Source organism: Balaenoptera acutorostrata, chromosome 13, assembly GCF_949987535.1.
Source record: "Balaenoptera acutorostrata chromosome 13, mBalAcu1.1, whole genome shotgun sequence".
Classification (NCBI taxonomy): Eukaryota; Metazoa; Chordata; class Mammalia; order Artiodactyla; family Balaenopteridae; genus Balaenoptera; species Balaenoptera acutorostrata.
The window spans coordinates 87,526,935-87,551,648 of NC_080076.1; the positions used below are offsets into that span (position 1 = coordinate 87,526,935).

A 24,714-nucleotide genomic window follows, 5' to 3' on the forward strand; every position below is an offset into this window, starting at 1 on the left:
TGGAGAGCCGGCAGAAAGAGGTACCAGCTTCGTCTAGGTCCTGTCCCAGCCCTTGGGATTTCCACCCCCAAAATAAAGAGCCTGGAGGCCAGTGACCCCGCTGCCCGGCTTAGGGTGCTGCCTGCTGAAGGCCCTTCTGTCCTCACTCCCCAGATCCAGACGCACTGGGCAAGGGGGGCAGAGGTCGCTCGCTGAAGCCCCCTGGGAGGGGAAGACAAACATGGGGAGGGCACGGTGGCTGGAGAAAAAGCCTGTCGCTTAACTTCTCTAAGCATCTGCAAGGCAGGCACATGGCCTTACCTGCCTGGCGGCTGGGACAGTGAGAATCCGTGCTGGTAAAGCTTGGGCTGCCATCGAATCAAGCCGGGACCCTGCTGGGGGCGGGTCAGGGCGTCCATCTCTCTCGAAGGGGCAGAAACACTTTCCAATGTCGAGGGCCGGCTCTGGCCCCAAACACCCATCCTGAGCCCCCTCGCTCAGCCTCTTCTGCTGTCGCCCCGGCCAATCTCTGGGCTCATCTCTGGGTTCACACTCGCAGGGTGTGAGTCAAGCTCAGCGGCCTCCGCCCCACAAACAGGTGCCCTGTCCGTCCGAGGTCTCGTCTCTCCACCCCAGAGTAGCCTTGGTGAGAACAAACAACAGCCCTGGCAGCTGACACGTACACGGAGCGCTGCCTTTGTCTGCAGACCGCTTGGCCCTGCTGTCAGAATTTTCTGCATTTAATCTTCCCAGTGAGCCTGTGAGGTAGCTGGTGAGACATTCTGATGAGGAAGCGGGACCTGGCTGAACCCCGGAGGAGGGGGGGTGGAAGGACAGCCCGTCACGTGGCTGCCACAGCTAAACCCTCCCGGCTTCCTGGAGAAGCCATGAAAACAAATGCGTCTCCTTTGATGGTCCTCCTTGGCCTTCTAAAGGTGGAATGACCAGGGGGCCCTCCCACCAGCTGCCAGCGATCAAATCAGTTTATCCCCGTAATATGCAAACAAGCGTCACTGTTGCAGGACCACCTGGAGTTTTTCTCTCTACTCTCTCCTTTCCTCGCAAACCCATTCTTTCTTTCTTGCCTTGTCCCACTGACTCCTGCACAGGCGAGTAAACCGTGTCTCTATAGAGCTACACAGCCCATCTCTAAGGTACTCCTCACAGCAATATCATTATCCTATTTTACAGATGGGGAAACAGAGGCACAGAGGGTTCAAATGGCTTGGCCAGGGTCACGTGGTCATTACATGGCAGCTGGCTCCACAGTCTGTCTTTACTCGTGTGCTGCACACCCCCCTCTCGCCTGCCGCATACGTGGCCTGGCCCCATCCCCACTCCCCGAGGCAGTGGGGCTCTGTCCTGGCCTTCTCTGCCGTGCCAACCCCCATGCTGGCCCTGCACTAGCCTCCTGGCCTGTTTCTCCCTCAATGCACCCAGCACCCTTGCGAGCCAACAAGACCCAATTTCAGAAAACCAGCAAATCACCTTACTGGGCATTGACTGTTCCATCTCAGAAATTCCAGGGCCTCCACACTGCCTTATGTCTAAGCCACCCTGGGCTCCTGAATGCCCCCGGCTGGGTTTCACCTCCCAGCCTTTGCCCACACAGGTTCTTTCCACTCAGCCTATCCCCTCCCCAAGAACCACCACCTCCAGGAAGCCACCCCGACTGCTCCAGGTCAGCTGTCACAGTGTCTGCATCACCTGGCCCGAGATGGGCTTGTCTTGAGCCAACCCTAGTGCTGTAGGGACCAGCCCGTTCCTGACCCTGTGGGCGGCAGCTCTTCAGGTTGGTGGGCCGGGACTCCCTCTGCAGAGCCGCTTGTGCCCTTACTGGAGAACTCTGGCCAGAAAGAAGTGAAGGGACCAGGTTCTAGCTCTGAACTTGGGCACCACCCTCACCATCATAGTGAGGGCTGCAGGTCACTGGCATCAGAGACACCTGGGCCGCTGGATGAAAACACAGATTCCCAGCCCCAACCCTGGACCTAGAGAATCATTCCTATCCTCTGGGTGGGGCCCAGGAATCTGTATTCTAACCAACGTCACAATGTTCTAGGATGCGGGGAAATTAGCCAGCAAGTGTCCTGCGCTTTGCAGATCACGTTCTCATTTTCTATGGAATCGGATCCTCACAGCGTCAGCTCAGCTCAACAGTCGCCAGGGGCTCAGTCAACAACAGAGTCAGGAAGAGAAAGGCAAGAGCTTTGCTCTCGAGGGGTTCTGTCCAGTAGCTTGCAGGGTGTTTGCAAAGACCCAGAGGAGAGAGAAGATGGGGAGGGATAATGGGTTCTTAGAGGAGGGAATGACCCAGCTGGGTTTTGAAGTATGTGTAGGAGTTTTCCAGAGAGATGGGGATCAGGGAACAGCAGGGGCCTCCATTTTAAGATGGAACAGTAAGAAAACCAAACAAGATGGGGGTGGGATGAACCCTTTGCGGGGGGCTGAGGACTGGCTGGGTGAGGTTGGAAGAGAGGGTGGACCCTTCACAGGCACCAGGAGGCCGTGAGCTCTCCCTACACCCCACAAACATCACTGTGTGGGGTCTGTGCCACTGGCCCTCAGAGAAGACAGAGATGCCAAGTGGTGTCAATTCTGAGACCATGGAGACAGGGGGATGGCAGAGATGAGCCTGTGGGCTGACACTTGTGTCCTTCCCTCCCCCGTATCACTCTGGTCTGACTACAGCTGAGGGAAGTGCCATGGGATGCTGGGTGGCACCAGCAGGCATGGCCAACCCCTTGTGGCTGGTGTGGCCAGCACGACCTGACCCATCCTGGATTCCAGGTGGGGGCTGGCCTGCACCCGGGACCGGAGGGAGGCCCGGAGCGGGACAAGACTGTTTTCTGGCCCAACACTGCCACCTGCCTGTCAGTATCAGTACTACAGCCCAGGCGCCAAGCTGAGCCCTGCGGGGCTCCAAAGCCCCCTGCTCATTTCGCCTCACAGCACAGGTTCGCAGGGTAAACTTGGAGCGCCAGGGAGGGTGGGCAGAGTCCCCTGAGGACGCAGATCTCTCTGCATGCCCAGGTCCACACCCTGGGGAGACGAGGTGCTGGGCTGACCACCAGTTCACAGGTTGGGCAGGGGATGGGAATTTCTGCATCCAGTGGGTCTTGGTTCTCTCCTCCACTGCTCCCCACACCCCGCCCCGCCCCAATCCTGCATGCACGTCCATGGCAAAGAATCGCAGCCTCTCTGGAGCTCCGGCTCTGCTCCTAAAGGAACACAGCTCGTGTCTGAGACACGTTCTACCAAGACTGCAAGACGCCAGTTGGCAGCTGCCTCAAGACCCAAGCTGGGAGGGAGGGTTGTTCTCTCTTCTGCCGCGTATCCAAAGCAGTGACGGCAAAGGGTCTGTTTGTTCCCTAACATAGTGTGGGCAGGAATAATTTTTAAAGTATTTAACAGTTAAGAGCTGATGATGGCCTTCTTGGATACCGTCACCATGGCTGTGAATATCTGACACCCTCCTCGTGGGTGTGAAAATTCAATACTCTCACCAAGGGTGGGACTGTTCAAGGTCTGCACGGTGACATCCTTACCGTGGGCGTAAATATTCGCCTGCAGAGGGGAGAGACTGGTGAGTCAGGGGGTGTGCCCTTGTCCCCCGCAGGGTTACACGCCCACCATCCCCCACCCCCACCCCGGCCCGGTCGCCTGTCCTCCTGGCTGCCGGGGCCAAGATAGAGAAGGAGCCTCTGTAACTCGAGTATAATTCGCTTTTTAATGAGAAGAACGTGTGTAAATGACAGGACGCCACCGCCGTGCGCAGATGGCGGTCACAGAATCCCCTTCAAACTCATTCTGCCCAAGGAAGGGAGGGAGGGAGGACGCAGGGGGGCTCGAGAGCTGGCAGCCCCTGCCCCACCTCGGTCCTGCGGACTATGGGGTCACCGACTGTTGGCCTGCGCACGCCTCTTGAACGGTAAGCAGAGATCGAAAGCACAGCAGCAATAATACTGGGTAAGTCCTTCCTTGCTTAAAACATCTGAATTAATTCATTGAAGGTATCAAAAATATACCCTGTAAACCAATATATCATTTACACCTGCCTTTCCTTCCCACCGCTGCGGCAACGATGTATGAAAAAAAACAGTCCAGTTCCTCGGAGCAGCCGCTCACCCCAGGCCGCACCCGGCCCTGTCGCCCGCCCATCTGGCCTGACTTGGTTTCCAGCGATCTCGTCGGCTGGGGCAGCCCGTGGGGACCGGGACAAGAGCGCTGGGGCCTGGACAGGGCCTGTGTCCGTCTGTCCAGAGTGCTAAGCGGGATGGGGACGGAGGGCGGGTGCGGGGGCTGCTAGCTCAGTTTAGACTTTGGTTCCAAATGCGTTAGGTGGGGAGGCAGTGGCGTGGGAGGTGCGTGGTCGTCCTGCTTTGGGTCCCTGGCCGCCCCGGCTGTGCGCATGTGGCCGCCACACGCCTGCCGTGCCCCCTCCCCGGCCCCTCCCCTCCCGAGCACCAGGTAAACATCCCCTGAGTAAGGTCACTGCACAGGGCCAGCCGGGGCGGGAGTCGTAGTTAAGGCTTTAGACAGGCAAGGATGCCGGCTCTGGACGGACGGACGGACAGACGGGCGCACAGGCAGACTCAGGGGCTCCTTCCTCGGTGGGGGGAGTCGGCAGCCGGCCGCTCGCCGGCCCACCCCGTTCTGAGCCTCACTCGCTGTCGGAGAGCGTCTCGTACTGCGAGCAGAGCAGCGGCTTGGGCTCCTCGTCCCAGGCGTGATGGGGGCCGGCCAGGGGCCCGCTGCCCGCGGGGAGGCCAGGCGGGGGCGGGGAGGCCATGACCCCCGCTTGCAGCCGCATGATCAGGGGGTTGTAGGGGAACGGTGTGGACCCTGCGGAGAGAGCGGGAGAGAAGCCCCGGGGGCCCCGGTGAGCCTGGTGGCCCCCAGGGGCTCACCCACCTGCCACTCCGGGAGCTGGGGCCTCGGCCTCCTGCCTCCCCACCCCTTCTACCTCCTGGAAGCTTTGTCAAACTGCCCACCTGGCCTCACTTCCAGCACTCCCGTGCCATTCATGCCCGGCAGCCTGTCGCCCGGCCGCCTCGCTGTTCCTGCCCTCGCCCCCCTGCGTCTGTCCTGCAGCCAAGAGCTCTCTTGAACCTGCGGGAGATCACGCACCTCCCCCAGGGACCTCCTCGCACTCACAGAGAAGTCGGGGGCTCCCCTGAGACCCCCCAAAGCCTGTGGGACCAGCCCTTGCCCACAAGCCTCTCCCTTCACATCCTGAATCCTTCACCCTCTCTCTAAATCGTGCTCTTTCCCTCCACCTGGGCCCTTACGAGAAGCATCCTGACCATCTGCGAGCCCCAGTCCAGCTGGCCAGGGCCCTGGGCGATCGTCTCAGAACAGGCCTGACCACGTGCTCCGCACACAGTAGGTGCCCGGGCAGCCGGCCGGGCCCACCTGCCCGCCCCCGGTGCCCACCTGCGGACGAGGGCCGGTCCTCCCACACGCGGTTGGTGAGTGGGGTCCGGCGGTTGCAGTCTCCCTCCGAATGCACTGAGGAGACGGAGGGTGGCCGGTCCCCAGACGCCAGGCCTGGGGCCGGGGACTTGGCTTTTCGGCTGCTGGGTCTGCCAGAGACTTTGGCCTTCCCGCCACCACCTGCAGGGGGACACATGGGAAGGGGCCGCGTTGGACTGAGGACAGTGCTCGCACTGTAGGGGTGGGGGGTGGGTGAGGCCCTGGACCCCTGCTTCCCGGGCCCCCCAGGGAGGGAGAACAGCAGCCCAGCCCCCTGGGAAGCCAAGGAGGTCGACCAGATGGCCAGACCCAGCCATGAGCCTGGATTTGGAGGGGGTTTCTACTAGGGGAGTGGGTAGAACTACTTGCAAAGCCCCCTCAGGCTGCCCTGAGGCCCCCTACCCACCGGGGGCTAATACCTCAAGCACAGAGCCTCAGGCCTCTGGCTTGACCCTGACCATTGCCCCAGGACTGTGCCGGGGCTGGGCAGGCTGCAGGCCCTCTGCAGAGAAGCCAGGGCCCCTGAGGCCAGGCCTGGGCCCTCATTAAGTCCAGGAACTTCCTGGGGCCACAGTGTCCAGGTCAGAAAAATGGCTCAAGAATGGCTTGAGCCTGGCCCTTGCTCTGACACGCAGAGTTTTGATTAGGGACCCAGGGCAGAGGGTGAGCCAGCCCGTCTGGTTTCCCTGATTCATCTGAGTTTGGATCTGGCACACAGACACTGGTCTCCTCCCCATCAGACCCGAGGGCCAGCCGTGAACATGCTTGGTGGCCGCAGCAGACACTGGGCCCACTGGCCTGGCTGCCATGAGCCCAAGGGTCCCTCCTGAGCCACACAGAGAAGGTGGGTCCTCACTCCAGCCTGATCTCCCCCAAGGAGACACAAGATGGGCCAGGACGTGGGCATCCCGGGACGAATGTCCAGCAGGGGAGGAAGGCAGGGCAGGGCTCGGGCAGCGGTGTGAGTGTTTTTAGAAAAGCGGCAGCTCCTTCGGGCCCAGTGGGCGAGGGCGGACCGGGGCCACGCAGACACCTGGGGGTGTCCGCCCAGCTTGGGGTTAGCCAACTCCAGGACCACGTCAAACACGCACAAAAATAAGAGTCACAAGCTCCAAAGCTGGAGGGGGGTTGGTCAGAGGAACGCGGAGGGAGGCGGGAGGATTAATGACACCGGGGTGGGGACAGACGGGGTGGAGGAGGCCTGCAGACCTGGCGAGGTGAGCGCGTGTTCCCTCCGTCCGTCAGCAGCGGTTACGGGCATAGCAGCGGGCAGGCTGGCACTGGCATTCAGAGGGTTAAAAGCATTGGCGCTGAGCGGGTGCTCCTCCCACTGATCATATTTACCCATGAGCGCCTTTCTAATAATGGCCTCCAGCCCCATGTTGGTGCTGGCATGCTCCTGCACCGCCTGGCTTCTGCAGGTCATGAGGCCTGGGAGAGAGACACACACACAAAGGGGGCCGGAGGGGCCAGAGGGACAAGGGGGAGAGAGGGAGAGAGAAGCAGAGAGGGAGAGAGGGAGGAGAAGAAAGAATACACAGTGAGCACATTTTGGCAAAGCAACGATTCTTGATTTCCCTATCTTCCCCCCTGGTTTCCGCTGCAGGGTGATGGGGGTGGGAGCGCTCCCTCTGACTCGGGCCCTGGAAGCTCTCAGGAATTCCCGGGGGGGGGGGGAAGAGGTGGGCTTGGGGTGCTTAGATGGCCACCCCCCAAGCCTCATGCCTACTCTGCCCTCTGGGAAATCAGAAGCCCCTTCTGGAGCCCTAACCCCAGCTGGGGCTGCTTCTTTTTTAAAAACTCGAGTGGTCTTAAAAAGCGGGGAGCGGGATCAGGGGGGTCCCCTTATTTGGGGAAAGGGCTGCTGGGAAACTAAGTCAAGCCAGAGCTCAGTGCTGGGCGTTGGGGGGTCCACCCTGGTTCCCGGGGTCTGCTGGGAGGAATGGAGGACCAAGGTGACCAGACGGTCCTCCGGCCACCCCTGCCTGCGAGGCCTGGGACCCTCAAGCCCCCCGTCTGCCCCCGCAGCTGGGCCTAACTCTCCTCCCACCCCGTCTCCCCGCCCGGGAGCCACAAGGAGAAAGAGGTGCAGAGACGGACGGTGGAGAGGGGGGATCGCAGCCATGCAGTTACGGTGCGTGCGGGGGTCAGGGCGGAGCTGGAGACAATCACATGGCCGCCCCCGGCCCGGCCACCCGGCACCAAGCGGTCCGATCGACAGCTGTCCCTCACGAATCCTTCCAGACACCCACTTCAAAGTCACGCCAGTTATGCCTCTTTTTCTGTTTACCAGGTTTTCTGTCCCTCTCTTGTTTGCCTGTGAACCATTCTGGGGACGTTTGCAAACCCTGGGGAATGTGCCTCTTTTGGGCATTTTTGTTAAACCAGACTTTGCTTCCAAAAACCTCTGACGAAGCTCTCTGCCTGCCACTGGGCAAAATTTTCATGGATTTTAAAACTTCCACTCTAAGTCAATTGTATGATTACCAAGTGGCCGAACAACGGGTCTTGCTGACCCCTAACTCGTCTGTAAAGGGGACCGATGGTTACTGGGAGGCCCGGAGCAACACGGCAGCATCTAAAATCACATTTCTAAAGCAACTATTTGCGGTCTACGTTTTCATTTTCTTTCCTTCCTTTTGGTTGCAAACTCATGCACAGCCACAGGACCCCTTGACAGTTTTTTAGCTGTGTCTTGGCCACGCTTCATCAGCACTTAAAAAAAGTCATGTCCATCAAGAAAAAGCAAAATTTCCAGCAGGGGTGAGTGGGGCGGGGAGTGGGGGAGAAGCATTTATGATCCTAGAAACTAAGACACTGGGAAGTGGAAAAAAAAGATGCGAGGGACACAGGTCATGATGGCTCCTTGGTAGGTCAGCATCCTACGATCACAGACGTTACTGAACCTGCCACCCAAGGTCACGGGTCCATGGTCTGTCAGTGCCAGGCAGGAAGCTGACCGACTCCAGTCCTAAAGCAGGAGCTAATTAAGCAGCAGAGACCGGGGTCTGGGGAAATTTTGTGTGTGTGGCCTAAACTGCTTTGAAAAAAAAGTTGAATCTAATTTATATGCAAGTTCCTTGTACCGCATGAATTTCTACACACACGTGCACCTGTGTCAGTGTATGAGCATCTCTGAAATGAAAACATGAAAACATTCATTTCTGTCCATCTTGTTGTTTTGACCGACTTGTCTCCTCCCCATTGCCTGAGGCTCAGCCAAGCCCCCAGCGTCTAGTCTCTGGGTGGACGGACATTCCCCAGTTGGGACCCCCATTTAGAGGCCCCGTGGCCCCCCGATAAAATCCAGCGGCTGCCTTTTGCTCAGCACATTCCCAGAGCTGTGACGGCCCTCAGGGAAGGTCAGCGCATCCCCCCAAAGACGCCTCGTTCCTCCCCGCACCGGGCAGGCCTCCGGCGGAGGGTCAGCCCTGTCTGCTCTGGCTCAGCTGCTTCACACCAGACACCAGGTGCTTCCCCAAAGCCCCGTCCCAGTCCTTCTACAGAGGCAGCAGAAATGCACAGTGTAACCCCACAGGCTCCAAAACACCATAGAAGGCTTAAGTTTCAGCGTAAAAACGTGTGTGAGGGCTTCCCTGGTGGCGCAGTGGTTGAGAATCCGCCTGCCAATGCAGGGGACACAGGTTCGAGCCCTGGTCCGGGAAGATCCCACATGCCGTGGAGCAACTAAGCCTGTGTGCCACAACTACTGAGCCCGCGTGCTGCAACTACTGAAGCCCACGCGCCTAGAGCCCGTGCTCCGCAACAAGAGAAGCCACCACAATGAGAAGCCCACGCACCGCAACAAAAAGTAGCCCCCGCTCACCGCAACTAGAGAAAGCCCGTGCACAGCAACGAAGACCCAACACAGTCAAAAATAAATAAATAAAATAAAGTTATATATTTAAAAAAATGTGTGTGAATTTTACACTCATCTCTGGAATACATCTGCACTGTTTCCCCAGCTCCCTGGATGGAATTTTCAAGTAACACTGATGCTCTACCTATAAAAAGTGCCCACGCGGACCACGTGCACACACAGGCCCACTCCGCATCCACACACTCGCATCTCCAGCTGAGATCCCAACAGACAGGTTCCGGGTAGTTGTGTGTGATGCTAATACTGTACTACATGCACCAGGAGGCCTTGAAATTGAACTCCAAATAGGCACTCCTTGCCAGGCCCCCGCCGGCCTTTTGTGTGTGTCTGCATCCCCACTGCAGAGGAGGGGACACACTTGAACTATGAAAGGCCACCTGTCACCATGGCTACGGCTGATGCGAGGCCCAGTGACCTCCGAGGCCTCACTCCCAAGTCTCCTTCCAGGTCCAGACACCCAGCTTGACCTCCCTGGGCACACAGTGACGGGGGAGGGGGAGGGAGGGGACGGGCTGGCGGCCGAGCAGCCCGGGGTGAACGGTTACCTGCTCCGGTGATGGCGGGCATGTTGAAGATCTCCGTCCCGGGCTGGCCAATATCTGGAGGGGGACGATGAGATGGGTGAGGCCTACAGGTCCTGGAAAGCACCTGCCCCCCTATGTCCCCTGTCTGGTCTAGGCAAGGTGCACCACCTGGGAGCTTGCGCAATGCAGACAGATTTAGCAGGGCTGGGGCAGGGCCTGAGAGTCTGCATTTCGAGTCAGCTCGCTGAGGCTGCTGACCTACTGGCCCAGGCACAACACTTGGCAACGTTCTGGGCTTACCAGCCTGGACCGGTGACTGTCTGCAAGGCTGCGACTCCTGCCCCAGGAAGAGAAAAGCCTCTGCAAGGTCCCCAAGCTCCCCCCGCTAATGAGCTTTTTGAGGCCAGGGATGTGATGATCCCTCCTTCATTGGCTCACCCACTCATGTGTTCTCTTGAGCATCTGCTATGTGCCGGGCACTGTGCTGAGAGGGTGGAGCTAAGCCAGGATTTACGTCCGGTAACCACGTCAATGGGGAAAACAAATCACAGATGCGAGGTGCATCGTGCATGGGGTACACACGGGGTCCCTGTAAGGGCGGGACCCCGAGCTCTGGCGCCCAGTACGAACAGGCCCGTGCGTGCCAATATTCCCTGAGTGACCCGTGTGTGCCGGGCATCATGCTGTGACAACCCAGCAAATGCCTACGGGAAAAAGAGGGACAACACGGGCTCCTTGAACGTGAGGTGACGGGCCAGTGGGAGAGGTGGTCGGCGGGTCCACCCGGCTGTGCTGACCCCCAGCCCCCGGCAGCCCCGCTCCCGAGGAGGGTGGGCCCCTTACTGTATTCTGGCTCGTTCCGGTTGTGGGTGTTCAGCTTCTTGTTGATCTCCTGTTTCTTAGATTTGACCATGGCCGAGTTGCTCTCGGTCAGCTTGCTGAAGAAGGCCGGCGGCTGGCTGGTGTTGCCTGGGGATTTGGAGCCCATCCTGCTGCGAGGATCAGACCCCCCCAGGTCAGTTCACTTGGTGCTGAGCTTGCACACCCTTGATGATGGGGGCTCACCACCTGAGCTGCCTTAGAAATCCAGAATGAAGCTTCTCCCACCTCGTGCTTGCTTCCCCCACTTCTTAGGGCCCATGTCTTCCGAAATCCCCTCTGTCATCCACCTATCCTTGGGCTCAGGGTGTCTCTGCAGAGCCCCAGCTGCCCTGGTGGGCCACGCCTGTCTACCTGTAATAGTCGGACTCCCAGAAAAGAGCCTCGGGAACCAAAGTGGGCTTAGACCACATCTTCCCCTGAGGTCAGGGGGCCTTTCTCTCCACCTCCATCCCCCGCTCCCTGGAGCCCCAGTTTGGTCCAGCACACCTAGCTCTTTATTTCTCAGATCCTCAAGTGCCGGCAACAGGGGCCGGGCCTGAGCTAAGAGACCCCAGCCCAAGGCTCAGGAAGCTGCCGTGGAGGTCCGCCAAGTTTTGACCTTGTTTAGCAGGTCTGAGGCCCCCCGGCTGCACCCCAAGCCCTTGCCAAGCCCCCAGCTGCACAGCGGTGGATTGAGGCCACAGGGGGGCAAGGGCCCGAGCCCTGAGCATCCCCGGAAGGGGAGGGGCTGCCGTGAAGGTACCTGGGCTCCGCCTGCTCCCCGTCCCGGTACAGCAGCGGGTACATGGTGCTCCGGGGATGCCCGGGCTCTGCCATGCCCTCCGGCGGGGACACAGGTTCTATACCATCCTCACTGCTGCCCAAGGCTGACGTCTTGCTTGGCTCTGGAGACCTGGGCGGAGAGAGGGTCCCTGCGGTGGTCAGAGCTCAGAGCTCTCCCTCTTGAAGAGGGCGCATTCCTTCCTCCACTCCCCACTAAGCCCTGCCTCATTCTAAACCAGGGGTTAGCACGCTTTTCCTGTAAAGAGTCAGACAGCAAACATTTCAGGCATTGTGGGCCACTTGTAGACTCTGCTGTATATTCTCCTTCTTTAAAAAATAACCCTTTAAAAACGTAAAATCATCTTTAGCTCACGGACCATGCAAGAACAGGCCGTGGGCTGAATCTGGCCCACGGGTGGCACTTTGTTGAACCTCTGCTGCACCCCGATGCCAGGGACCCCACTGTTACCCCAAAGACATGCTGCTGTCTCCCCAACTCTGTGCGCCACCCGGAATGGCTCCTTCATCCTAGAGCGGGGGTCCCTCCCCGTTCCTCTCCTCTCTGACCAGGGAGCCCCCCAGGGGTAACCAGGAGTGCAAGTGTGTATGTGTCTGTTAGGAGGCAGCTCTCAAATCACACGGCTCTGCTTCGAATCCCAGCTCCGCCACTGACTAGCGGCGTCCCTGTAGGCAAGTGAATTCACTGCTCTGTGCCTCAGTTTCTTCGTCTGTGAAATGGGATAATGCTGCCTACACTTCCTAAGGTTGTGGTGAGGATTCTGGTTAACATGTGTGAAGTATTCAGCTTGGTGCCTGGAACCCCCCCGAGTGTGGCGTATGTAACAGCTATTGTCCAGCTGTGCCGTGACCTTGAGCAAACTCCCCGGTCTCCCTGAACCTCGGTTTCTCATATGTGCAATGGCTCCAGGCGGGCCTCGCACTTTACTGGGCTCAAGCTTCCCGCAGCAGACACCTAACAGAGCCCTCTCGGTGGTGACCAGCAAGGGTCACCCTGTCTCCCACCGCCGCTCACCTCTTGCCCCCTTCACTGTGGGGTGAGCCACGGGCCGGGGCGCCATGGTCCGGGGCTGGGAGGTAGAGGTCGCTGGGCGGGCGGCGAAGGTCCAGGACGGGGCAGCTGGCTCCGGGGAAGGAGTAAAGGGGGGCAGGGAGGGGCGCGCTGAGCTGCTGCGGGTGGTGCCGCGTGTAGTCCTGCGTGATGACCTCCTGCAGGCCAAGGGTCAGGGGACAGGAGCAGGGTCAGGCGCCAGCCATCTGCCAGAACCTTCCAGGCGGGGTGAGGGCTGGACTGAGCTTTGGGGGCAGAACCCGGGGGCTTGGTCCTTGGCTCCCCGGGGGCTTCGGGCCTGCCCACACAGCCTCAATGCCCTCAAGTGCATGGGGTGGGAGCATTGGCCCAAGTCTCAAAGTGGACCCCCAGGTGGGTCGGGTTCCCCTGACCAGCGTGTGTAAGATGTGGATCGCGGCTGGGCTCGTGCACCTGAGGCTCCGTCAGCTGGATGAGGGGGCGGATATAGCACCTGAGCTTGAGACTCTGGGACCCCTGGCACGGCTTGCCCTCACCAACCCCCAGATCCCTGGCTCACCTCACCAGGACTCAGTTTACCCATCAGACGGTGTGCGGACCCTCCCCCCCCCGTTCCTCGGGGCCAGGTCCCACCACAGGTACAAAGGCAACGAGGAGGGGGCAGAGGAGGGGTAGTTACACTGATGTGCTGTGCCAGCGTGACCACCCGCTGGTGACCTTTGACCCCTGGGGTGGTCTGGAGCAGCGGGCTGGACGAGGGCTGGCTCTCGGGCAGCGGCCGCAGGTGTGGGAGGTGTGCAGCCTCGCCGCTGAGCTTCCCCGGGCCTGCGGGCAGAGCAGAGCAGGTCAGGGCGTGGCTGAGGTGGGCGAGGCATGCGCCTGGCGGGGCTCCTGCCCTCAAACCCCGGCTCTGCCCTCTGAGCTGTGGCGTGAGGCCGATTCCGCCACCTCTGAGCGCCTCAGCTTCCCCATCTGCGCGATGGGGTGACAACCGTCCCTGTCTCACATGCGGGGGGGCGGGAGGGGGCTCGGAGGCAGGGCGGGACCTTACCTGGCTGCTTGTGCCGCAGGTCCCCTTCCAGGTGGCTCTTGTCGAGTTCCTCCAGGTGCTTGGGGAGCCCCTTGTCGTGGGTCAGGCTGGGCGAGCTCACGGGGCTGACGGGCTCCACCCCATCAGGGCTGTAGCCGCCGCCGTGGTAACCTGAAGCCGGGTGAGGCCGCGAGTCAGGCCAGCGCCAGGGCCAGGCTGCTCCTCCCAGCCTACCCTCCCACGCTGGCTGGCGGGGTCCCCCAGGCCGGGGCGGGGAGCTGGGGCGGAGGGAGAGAGGGGGAGAGCTGGAGTGGGGTCTGCTGGCTGGCCAGGGGTGGGGGCAGACTGAGAAAAGAGGGACGGGGGCTGCAGGGAGAGAGGGCTGTAGAGAGAGCTGGACGCAGAAGCAGCGCAGAGAACACGACGCACAGGCAGGCAGGTGGGGGGTGGGGGGGGGACGGGGAGAGATCCAAGGAGAGGGAGAGCTGGACAGCAGCACAGGTGGGAAAAGGGACGGAGACAGCGCCCGGTGGTGCTGGCGGGCCAGGGGTCGGGAGAGTGAGATGGGGCGGATGAGTCTCTGCGAAGGGAGTGTAGGGGCAGCGGATGGGCGGTGAGGGAGTGAGGCCGGTGAGGGCTGGGGCGGGAGCGACACTCAGGTCCCAGTGTCCCCGCCGGGCCACAGCCCCGCTCCAGCACGGAGGACGCCCCTTGTCCCCGGGGCTGCTGGCTGGCGGGCCGGCAAGGGGAACGTGGGGCAGAGTACCCCCAAGACTCCCTCACGACCTGGGCAGGACGCAGGGGGCAGGTTCCCAGCTCCTCCTGGAAAGTGGCGGCGCTCCCCCCCTCCCTGTCTTCTCTCCACCGTATGCCGGGGGCTGGGGGGCGGGGAGCGTCCTCCAGACCACACACAGCAGCAGGCGGAGGTATGGGCCTGCGCCCCTCTGCAGCCCCGCTCCCCAGACAAAGGCGCAAGGGGGAGATGGGAGGCGCGGCTAAAGTCAAAATCACAGATCCATTCATTAAAGGAAAAAAAGCGAAAATCCAAAACAACACAAAAAAATCATGATAAAACGATGTGCGAAGGATGAGGCTGCCGCCCGCTCGGAGGGCGTGTGCGCGGCTGGAGGAACCATCAGAGCGTGCAACCGACGAAGACGACTTTCAAAACAAAATACCAAAACCAACGAAAAATGGGGGAAAAATAAAAAGCAGAGATCTGAAAATATCTTTAGGCCACAAGACGGAGCGGGTGGGCGGCGGGGCCAGAAGTCTTACCATCGCGAGGGGAGTCGTTGGCCAGCGAACCTCCTTCTCGCGGCCCTTTATCGTGAGCAATTTGACGCATGATTATCGCGTCTATGAAGGTGGCCGCTGTCAGGGTGGTCTTACCCAGAGAACGGAGTTCCAATTCCTGGATGGAAAAGGGTTTACTTTGAGTCTTTTCCCGGTGCAGGTCCGAGGCCGAGGCGGGCGGCGCTGGCTGGTCCGGGCTGGCGTGGTGGGGCGTGAGGCCCTTCGCCGGGGCGCGGGCGATGGCTGCGTGGCCGGAGCCAGGCGGCGCCAGGGGCCGGGGCTCGGAGCCCTTGCCGGGGGAGGACGCGGGCTCCAGCCCCGCGCGGGCTGGGGGCTTGGCGAGGAAGGTGTGGCCCGCGTCCGCTCGGGGCCGCTCGGGCCGGGTGACCCGCGGGGCCTCCTTAGGCAGCAAGACAGGCTCCAGGAGGGTGGGGTAGACCCCGTCGAGGGTGCCACCCAGTGGGCAGTGGGTGGCGGGTGGGAATGTGGCGGCCGGGCGGACAGGCGAGGAGGTGGAGGTGGACCTGGGGGAGGAGAGAGGGCGGGTCAGCGGCTGCGGGAACCACAGCCGGGGCCTGTGAGGCCGAGGCAGGGTCACTCCCTCACTTTGACACCCTGCGGAGTCACCCCTGCCCGGAAGAGCTCCCACGCTCCCTACTGCTCTCAGAATAAACGCTGCTGACCGTGACCTGCGAGCCCCCGTGCCACGTGGCCTCACCTACCCCATCCACCCGTCGTCCATCCAGCCCATCAGCTTGTCAGCCCAAAACTTTTTACTGAGCACCTACTATGTGTCAGGCGCTGTTCGAGACACTGGGGTACGGCAGTGCACAAAACAGACAAAAGCGCCATACGTTCTAGGTGAGAAGACAGACTACGCGCGTGTTAACGTGATAACGTGATAAATTAAACCCCTATCAGCGCGGCAACTGCTCGAAGGTGAACGAGTCTGGGTTACGTTCTGCTATGAGAACAGCAAGGGAGCTCTTAGGCAGGGCTCACGGGGGACTCTCTGAGGGGCTGGCACATGCACTGGGGAGGAAATGAGTGAGCCACGTGGAGAGTCAGAACACTAAGGGCAAAGGCCCGGAGGGCGGGCTAGGGTGGGTGGTTAGAGGACAGGGCAGTGGGGCCCAGCTCTCCCACCTCCGCCATCAGGGGCCACACAGGGCTCCCTGTCGTCCCCTCTGCCTGGAGCGCTCTTCCTCACCCCAGCGGCTTATGGGTCTAGCGCATAAGCCCTAAGAGGGCACTGTGTGTGTCAACCATTACCGCGTCCCCCATACCCAGCACAGGGCAGGAGACCCACCGCAGGCCCACCAGGAAGAAGGAATGAACAGATGCACTCTCTCTGACCTTCACAGGGTCAATGTAATTATCCCTGCTCTGCAGATGAGGAAACAGGCTTGGACATGAGCTGGCCTGACCCCATCTCTTGTGGCCTCTCTGTCAAGCCAGGCGTTTCCATGAGGAAGCCTTGTGCTAACCCTCTCTCCCCAAGGGTCTTACTCAGCTGCCATTGGGAAAGGGCCTGATGTTCCTGCTGCAGCTTTGCACCGGTGGTCACTGGTGGGAGCTCTTGCCTGGGTACCCCGCTCTAAGAGTCAGGTGCCCCTGCTCTGCGTACCTGCTGGGGACCTGACTCAGAGGGGACAAGCCTCTGCTCTTGGGAGATGATGTCATTTTTCATAATTGGAATGGTGGTGGGGAAGGTATGATTTAGAGCAGCCAAATGGAAGGACACTTGCATGAATGGATACTTCATTTTGGAAGAAGCAGCCGCCTCCAAACTGTCCCTGGGCAGGGAGGGGTATTGGGGAAGCTCCCTCCCCCATCAGGCAGCTCTGCCCACAGTCCCTGGGTGGGGGGTGGGAGGTGGGTCTTGGGCCTGTTGTGATAGGAAGTGGACTCCGGGGGATGGGGTGGGGGGGACACATATCGGACCTCTGCAGCTTCTCCCATCCTCACGGAACCTCTGGACTTTGTCCGGGCAAGAGAGACACTATCTCCTCCCTGTAGGGCCCTGCTGAATCCTGGGAGGAACAGGAGAGACTCTCCTCACAGGCTCACTCTGTCTCTCCCTCTCCGCTCCAGACTCCATTCCTGAACTCGACAACCTACCCAACTACTCACCCGTCCACCCACCCAACTCATCATCCATCTACCCAATGAACCACCTACTCATCCATCTACCCACCCAAGCCCCCCAGCCATCTACCCACCCAAGCCCCCCAGCCATCTACCCAACTCATCACCTGTCCACCTACCCATCTGTCCACCCACCTCCCTACCTACCTACCTAACCCAACCCAACCACCCATCCATCCACCTACTCAACCCATCATCTATCTACTCACCCATCTACCCATCCATCCACCTACCTGCTCACCCATCTAACCCAACCTCCATCCAATTACCCACCCATCTATTCATCCACCTCCATCCATCCACCTATTCACCTAGCTCTCTAACACAACCATCCACCCACCCACCCACCCACCCGCTGTCATCTATCCATCTACCCCCCCACCTGCCCATTCATCTAGCCCCGCCACCCATCTATCCACCACTGACCCACCTATGCATCTACCTGCTCACCTGTCATCCATCCACTTACCCACCCAAAATCTATTATCCACCCAGCCAGCCATTCATCTATCCACCCACCCATCCAACTAACCCAATCACCCATCTATCTACCTTCTCACCCACCTAGCCATCCATCCACCTACCTGCCCACCCATCGCTCACTCTCCCGTATGCCTCCCAACCCCTCGGTGCACCTGCGCGCGCCCCCAGCCTGTATCCAGCGACCAGCCACCCGCCCGCCTGTCCCCTCCCCTGCGCCAACCTGGCCCACCTCAGGACCGTGGGCGTGCTGGGCTCCACGGAGCTGACGATGTTCTTCATGCCCGTGTTGTGCAGCACGCTGGGCCTCTGCTGGATGGCGTCCTGGGTCCGGGGTGAGATGGGCGAGTGCTGGTGGGAGTGGGAGTGGGAGGCGGGGCGGCTGCCGCCGCTCCCACCCCCGCCGCCACCGCTCTGCTCCGTACCTGGTGGAAACAAGCCGTGGGGTCAGAGGGACGGGCCACGCGCAGCCGCAGGGACCCCCGGGGTGCGCGTTGGCGGCTCCGACGTCCTACCGGGTCTCCAGATGGGCGCGTGCTCCACCGTGGTGGCGGACGCGAGGATGGACTTCTCCCGATCGCGCTCCCGTTCCCGCTCCCTCTCGGACGAGGCCGAGGCCGTGGGCTTTGTCAAGTGAGTGGGGCCTCCTGGAAACCCAAAGGCCTGCGGCTCAGCCCCGGGGACAGGAAGGGCCCTGGCCTTGTCTTCCGGGGTGGAACAGAGAGGGCAAGGCATCTGCCCGAGGACGCCCAGAACGGGGCTGGGGGCGTCACCTGGGGAGAGCGGGGAGCTGCTGAGCCGGCTGCTGAAGTGCTGCGGTGCCGTGGGGAGGTAGGCTAGGCGGTCCATGGCGGTGGCCGGAGTGCCTGGTGTCGGGGGCACCAGCACAGGCAGGTGTGGCACTTGGGACAGGTCGATGATGCCTGGGAGAGAGGAGGTGGGGCCGGGCTGCAGCGCTCGGGGGAGGAGAGGGGCCAGGCTGCCTGCTGGCGGGACCACCCCAGCCGGTGGAGCGCCGCGCGTCCTCTGAGAAGCAGCACGGCCGGACGCTCCCTCCTGGGTCCCCGCACCGGGCCCGCAGGACGCTTCTCTGAATGCCGGGTGCTCGCAGCACCCCGTGCCTTCGCCCCCAAACCCTGAGGTGGATGTGGCTTGCAGCTGGCAGCCCTGCATACCTTGCTACGCCCGTTCTGCGCTTTCTGTGTGCTCTCGGTGTGCCCTTTTTGCCTTTGACCCTATGCAGTCCGTTCCTGGCACTCAGTCCCCACTGTATGAAATACCTAGTGTGACCGATTTTACCAACTGGACCGTAACTAGTGCTTGGTTGTTCCGGAAGAACATTCCAGAAGTGTTTCCACAAGGCGACTGTAATATGCACATGCAAAGCAACCACGGGCTGGTTTCGAGTCAAGGGAACCTGAAGTTCAAACAGCCTCACATTTCCATCTTTTTTTTTTTAAACTCCAAGGACCGCACATACCAAGAGGACACAAGCACACGCACAGCCCGTGTGTACGCGTCCAGGACACACACCACACACAACCCTGCACCACCCGCCAGGTCTGTGTGCGCTCTCAGCGCAGTGATACCACCCGAGCCTCTAAGGCAACTGCTCTAGCCGCCTCGGCAAGGACAGACGTGCACGCGTGGGCACGCACGTGTCCTGGGCTCTCAGGACCCCGGGCAGACCAGGAATAAGGCCAATTCTGGGTGGCGGGTTCTGCCCACCCGCGTGCCTGGCAGCGCTCTGCCCCACCCACCTCGCGGGCCGGCGGTGTAGTTGAGCGCCAGCGAGGACTCGCGGGGCGACAGACCCCTCAGCATGTCAGCTCGCTGGGCCATGGCGGTGGCCGCGTTGTGGTGCATCTGCTGCGAGGTGATGTAGTCGTTGATGATTGTCTGGCGGTTCTCCAGTGCCGCCGTGTCGGGGTAGCCGCGGATGAGGTAAGGCGGGTACAGGTGTGGGTAGGTGGGGTTGGGGGCCAGGTGCCGGGGCAGGTAATAGGCAGCGGCTGCCAGGAGAAGGGGAGCAAGGTCAGGCCGGCCCACACCTCGGCTGGGAATACCGTCCCCCCCGCCTGTCTCAGTGCCCTCACAGCTTCTCCCAAACACCCCCCAGAAAACAGAACTGAGAGCCTAGAAGGAGAAAAACCCTCACCGCCCCAACACACATGCGGGTGCCTCTGATTGATAATGTTCTTTGGACGGAAATTCCCCCAAACACAGGGCATCCAAAATGGGGATCACTAAAATACCTAAGGGCTGCATCTTTCTAAACGGATTTTCAGATCATGTCCGTCTGGGGAACGCTCATCCTTGAGTCCTCTTTTGATACATTTGCAATTTGAAAGGCACTGATAAGTTCCGCAGGAAAAGAAAACCACTGAAAAACGTTTAACCCAGCACGTCCCTCAGACCCCTAAGAGAAATTCTGTTTTTCACCTAAACTGTTGACATGATTACACTGTTGGGTCTCCCCCAAACCATGCCTCAGTTTCCCCACCTAGTAGCGCCTAGTTGATGCCTGAGGAGCCCTTGGGCTGACACTGACGCCGCGGGGTTCTATGGGTCCGGGACAATCACCTGCATCCAGAGGGATCCCACGGGGGATGGAGGTGGGGTCGAAGGCCAGCGGGATGTGGCCGCGGTACAGGTCCACGCCACTCACGCCCCGGAGCAGGTGCTCGTAGGGCGACATGGGGTGGGGGTGATGTTCAGGCACGGTGCTGTGTGGTGACTTGGCGATCTCACGGGGCGTGGACGTCAGCTTTCGGTCCTGGGATGCCTTGCTGGACGAGAGGCTGCCTGTGGGGACGGGCCAAGTGGGGGTGGCATCAGACCTCTGTGCCAGAGGTGTCCCAGCCCCCAACACGGGGGCTGCCGAGGCTAGTGCTTATGGGAAGTCATCTGAGGCTAGGGTCTCTGGGATCCCAGGGACCAGACCTCGTCATCCATCCATTTGCGTCTAGTTCATTTTTCCTTTTATCTATTCATTCACTCACTTGCTTCTGTTTTTTAGTTCTTTTACAAAGTTCATTCTCTCTTTCTTCCCTTCGTTCCCTTTCTTGTGCATTCCTTCAATCAGCCAAAAATATTTGTTAAGTGTCTACGACACGCCGAGCACTTTCTAAGAGCTAGGGCGCTGAACAAAACAGAAAAATCCTGGCCCCCGTGGGGCTGACATTCAATGCAGGAGACAGATGATCAACTAGTCATCGAAAAAGAATTTCAGAGTAATAAATTCTCTGAAGAAAAAATTTTAAATGTGACAGAATGAGACCAGAATAGTGAAGGGGGGGAGGGTGGTCATAAGAGACCTCCCTGAGGATGTGACATTTGAACAGAGTCCTGAAGGGCGCCTAAGAAACCAGTTAGGTGAAGATCTGAAAGGCGGGCGGCGGGCTGGGGAGAGCGCGGATTTCAGGCAAGGGAACAGCACGTGCAAAGGTCTTGAGCAAAGAATGAGCTGAGTGTGGTCAAGGAAGAGAGATAAAGCGGCAGATAAAGGAATTTGGCAGTAAGATGGAAAGGTGGGTGGGGCGGGATCCTGCAGGCTCCCAAGGCCATGGTGGAAAAGGGTGATTTCTTTCCTAAGTGCAGTGAGAAGTCACTAGAAAGATTTAAGCAGAACAGTGGCGTAATCTGATGTAAGTATTTCAAAGAAGTATTCAGGCTGCCGTTTGGGGAGCAGATTATTAGCAGGACAAGAGAGAAGTCAGGGAAGCCAGGTGGTCTGGAGGTGGCCGGGAAATGGAGAGAATTCTGAGGATGGTCTGGAGGTAGAACCCACTGGTCTGGCAGGTGGAATGGATGTGGTGGCCCCGAGGTTGCTCCTGAGCTAAGGCGTGGGCGGTAAGGCAGTTTCAGAGACCGGAGCCCACCGAGGCCCCGCCCCACCCCGTGGCCCCGCCCCACCTCGCGCCCCGCCCCACGCACCCTCCTGCAGGCGCGGGGTTGGCTCCCGTGTGGTCACCGGTGATCCGCGGGGTAGGTGGCTGGCGAAGGGCGCCGCGTGGTCCTCGTAGGTCAGGGGGCTCTGCCGTGGCTTGCCCAGCTCAGGCACGATGACCGGGGCCCCCCGGGTGATGGAGCCCCCCGAGCTGCTGACAGCGCCCGGCCGGCTCTTCAGACTCTCCTCGTAGCAGGCGCGCTCCAGCGCCCGGGTGTCGGCCATCACGTCCAACGGGTGCACCGCAGGGAACGTCCGGCCGGGGCTGCCGATGATGGAGCGCACGTCGTGCTTTTTGGAGCCGGTGGAGGACGTGCTGGTGTCATACTTGAGCGGGGTGCCCTGAGGGGCGGGGGGGGGGGGGAAGAGCAGTAGCTACACAACCTCTCTGAACCTCAGTTTCTCAGCTATGAAATGGGAGCGACATCTCATGCCTCCAGGGGCGGGGGAGGAAGGGCTTTGCTGAGCCTAAGATGAGTGCACACCTGTCCCTGCCCTGCCCACCCCTGTCCTGGACCCTGGCCCCCAGAGCCACCTGCGGGGCTGCAGAAGGGGGCACAGAGTTCAGAGGTCAGCCCTTCCCAGAGCAAGAGGGGGAACCTCTGTTGGCCCTTGGGGTTCGCTGGAAAGAGACTTAACACCCCCATGAGGGCAAATACCTTCTTCCCGTCAGTCTGGGACCCTCTGCGGCCCACCCAATGTCAAGCCAGAAAAGCCAGCCGCAAAATCCAGTTCCACCGCCCTGAGGCTCAAGTCTCGGAGGTCAGGGCTGAGGTTTATGCTTGCTCTATGGCCAGAAAGGGCAGCTGAAGAAACACAGGTCATGGGCGAGCTGCAGCCCGGCCGCCTGGGAGAAGACCCCACCCTGTCTACGCAGGCCGGGGAAACCCAGGATACGGTGGGCTCTGTGTCTTTGCCAAGTAAGAGAACTCTGCTTTTATTCAGGAATGTTTTAATTACTTTCTTAAGAAGGGGAAATGCCCTTATTTTAAAAAGAATATTCCAGAATCAGACTGGCCTCCCTTTTGGATCCATGGTGGACTCTTGCCAATGGCTTCACAACTGCCCAGAGGCTGAGAGCCAAACCCGTCCCCTGGCCTTCGACGATCTTCCCACCGCTCCCGCCTTCTCCCGGGGCACCTCTGTGCCGTGAGCCAACTGTAGGCCTCCTGGACACCCTCCCCAGTCCCTGCCACCTCACAGCCACGCAGCCCCCGATGGATCCCACGCTCCTTCCTCATTCACATCAGCCACCTCTGACCACGTGAAGAGACAGTGGTCCTTAGGTGGTTTCCACCGACCAGCTCCTCACACAATCAGAGCTCATCTTCCCCTACCAGGCTGGGGCCTCTGGGGGGCCAGAGCCACGGGGGTGGGGGTAGGGTGAGGTGCAACATGCTGGTGGGAGAAGTGGATGCCAAGAAGCAAAGATGTTGCAGATTTAGGGACATCTGGATTTGAGATGCACAACTGCCATTTACTTGCTGTGTGACCCTGGACAAGTTGTTTAACCTCTCTGAACCTGTTTGCTCACCAATAAAATGCGGACAGTAAGAGAACTACCTCAGAGTGCTGCTGTGAGGGTTAGATAAGTCATGATGTCTTATGGTCATGGCTCAAGGGTTCGATCCATGACCGGCGTTCATTATTACATCTAGCTCTGGGGTTTGGCAAGCTTCTTGACCTCTCTGGGCCTCAGTTTCTCCACCTGGAGAATGGGGATGATAGGTATGACTCTCCTGGGCTGTAAATACAATTGAACGAGGTCATGGATGTAGTATAAAGGCCCTGGTATGGAATCTGGAATGTACGTGATGACGGCTCAGTGATGAGCAGCTGTGTGATCTTGGGCACAGCACTCAACAAGTCTGGGCCTCAGTTTCCCCATTTGTAGGGGCCAGAGCGGAGCCCATCAGCACTCGCCGCCCCGACCTTGGCCCAGCCGCCCAGCCCCGCGCCCGTACCTGCGTGATGGAGCCCTCCTTGAGCGGCCGCGGGGCCAGGGGCAGTTCAGGCGTGCGCCGCAGCTCCTCCCGTGGAATCTCATGGATGGAGCGGCCGGCCTCCTTCACTGTCGCCACCAGGCCCTCGTGGGCCGGCTTCAGCTTCAGGGGGCCCAGGGCCTCCAAGGGCCGGGCCTTGTAGGCCTCGGCCAGGTCCCGTGGGGGCGGGGGGGGTGGGGGCGGCGTGCCCTCACGCTTCAGGAGCTTGGCCTCCCGACGCTGGTAGTCTTCCTGGGCCTCCACGTAGGATCGTGGGATCCCTGCCAGGGAGGACGGGGCGCTGACCCTTGCACCTGCACCCTACCTCGCCCATCCTAACCTGGGGCCTCCATGCTGGCAGATTCTGGAGCCAGACTACCTGGGTTCAAGTCCTCACTTGCTGTGTGACCTTGAGCATATGACCTGACCTCTCTGAGCCTCAATTTCTTCATATACGGAATGGGAGTAGTAACTGATCACCAAGTCATGAACATTCAGTGAGATAATATAGATAAAATGCATAAAATGGGGCTCATAATAGCTGGCTTGCCACTGACCAGCCAGGAGAACTTGGGCAGGGTATCTGACCTCTTTCATCCTCCCACCAGTTGTATCTTCCTCTTGGAATCTGTTCCGTAAGATAATATAGAGAGAGCACTTGGGGTAGCACCAGGCGCAGAGTACAGTAGTTGCTCAATAAATGACATCTACAAAGTTGAGGGTGATGGGTAGTATTTTGCTTTCTCTTTTTGTTTTCAAATACATAAGGAATGTCTTGCTCTGCCTTTCAACCTGCACACATACCTGTCATGTACACGTGTGTTACGTGCCTTTCCACACACCTGGGCACCCATGGCACTCTGGTATGCCTTCCCTCCCCCACCCACGCTGACTGTAAACCCGAGGGCTTGTTGTAGCTGCCGCGAGGGCGTGGTGGCCAGGCATGCGGGGGCGCCTGGGGAGCAGAGGGCAGGGTACCTTGCGTGATGGAGCCTCGGATGTGGTGCTGCTCCTTGAGGTGGTGGGGGCTGTGTCGCTCAGGCGGGATGGCGCGGCCCATGAGACCTGGCGGGGGGGAGGGCAAGAGCATCATCACGTGGCTCCCCAGGCCGGCCTTGGCAGTGATGAGCCAGGGTCTACAGCGCCCCCTCCCAGCAGCGGGCCCCTCCAGCCACTTGGTGTCGGTCCCCATGATGATAGTGGTGGCGGCATAGGACCACTTCCCGGGCCCTGTGCTACCTCCAGATGGAGCTTCAGAAAAACCCAGCCTCAGTTTTCC

General features: G+C 60.1%; 1 protein-coding gene across 22 annotated transcripts in view; it reads right to left on the minus strand.

Annotated features, from left to right (window-relative positions):
- Positions 1–3,690: 3,690 nt before the first annotated feature.
- NCOR2 (nuclear receptor corepressor 2) overlaps positions 3,691–24,714 on the minus strand; it is a 225,217-nt gene continuing 204,193 nt past the window's right edge. For 7 of the 22 annotated variants that reach the window (XM_057525940.1, XM_057525949.1, XM_057525941.1 and 4 more), the window contains 18 exons: positions 24,414–24,500; positions 23,418–23,716; positions 21,441–21,795; positions 20,088–20,309; positions 19,265–19,516; positions 18,278–18,427; positions 18,020–18,151; positions 17,728–17,929; positions 14,973–15,400; positions 13,602–13,751; positions 13,230–13,375; positions 12,536–12,729; positions 11,483–11,632; positions 10,702–10,850; positions 9,880–9,933; positions 6,664–6,885; positions 5,416–5,595; positions 3,691–4,824 (listed from right to left, as the gene is read on the minus strand). In XM_057525940.1, the coding sequence (XP_057381923.1) occupies positions 4,643–4,824; positions 5,416–5,595; positions 6,664–6,885; positions 9,880–9,933; positions 10,702–10,850; positions 11,483–11,632; positions 12,536–12,729; positions 13,230–13,375; positions 13,602–13,751; positions 14,973–15,400; positions 17,728–17,929; positions 18,020–18,151; positions 18,278–18,427; positions 19,265–19,516; positions 20,088–20,309; positions 21,441–21,795; positions 23,418–23,716; positions 24,414–24,500 (3,554 nt within the window). In that variant the 3' untranslated portion in view covers positions 3,691–4,642. Of the gene's footprint in view, positions 4,825–5,415; positions 5,596–6,663; positions 6,886–9,879; positions 9,934–10,701; positions 10,851–11,482; positions 11,633–12,535; positions 12,730–13,229; positions 13,376–13,601; positions 13,752–14,858; positions 15,401–17,727; positions 17,930–18,019; positions 18,152–18,277; positions 18,428–19,264; positions 19,517–20,087; positions 20,310–21,440; positions 21,796–23,417; positions 23,717–24,413; positions 24,501–24,714 lie in introns of all 22 variants that reach the window. The other 15 variants (XM_057525958.1, XM_057525950.1, XM_057525948.1 and 12 more) reach the window with 9 other exon arrangements.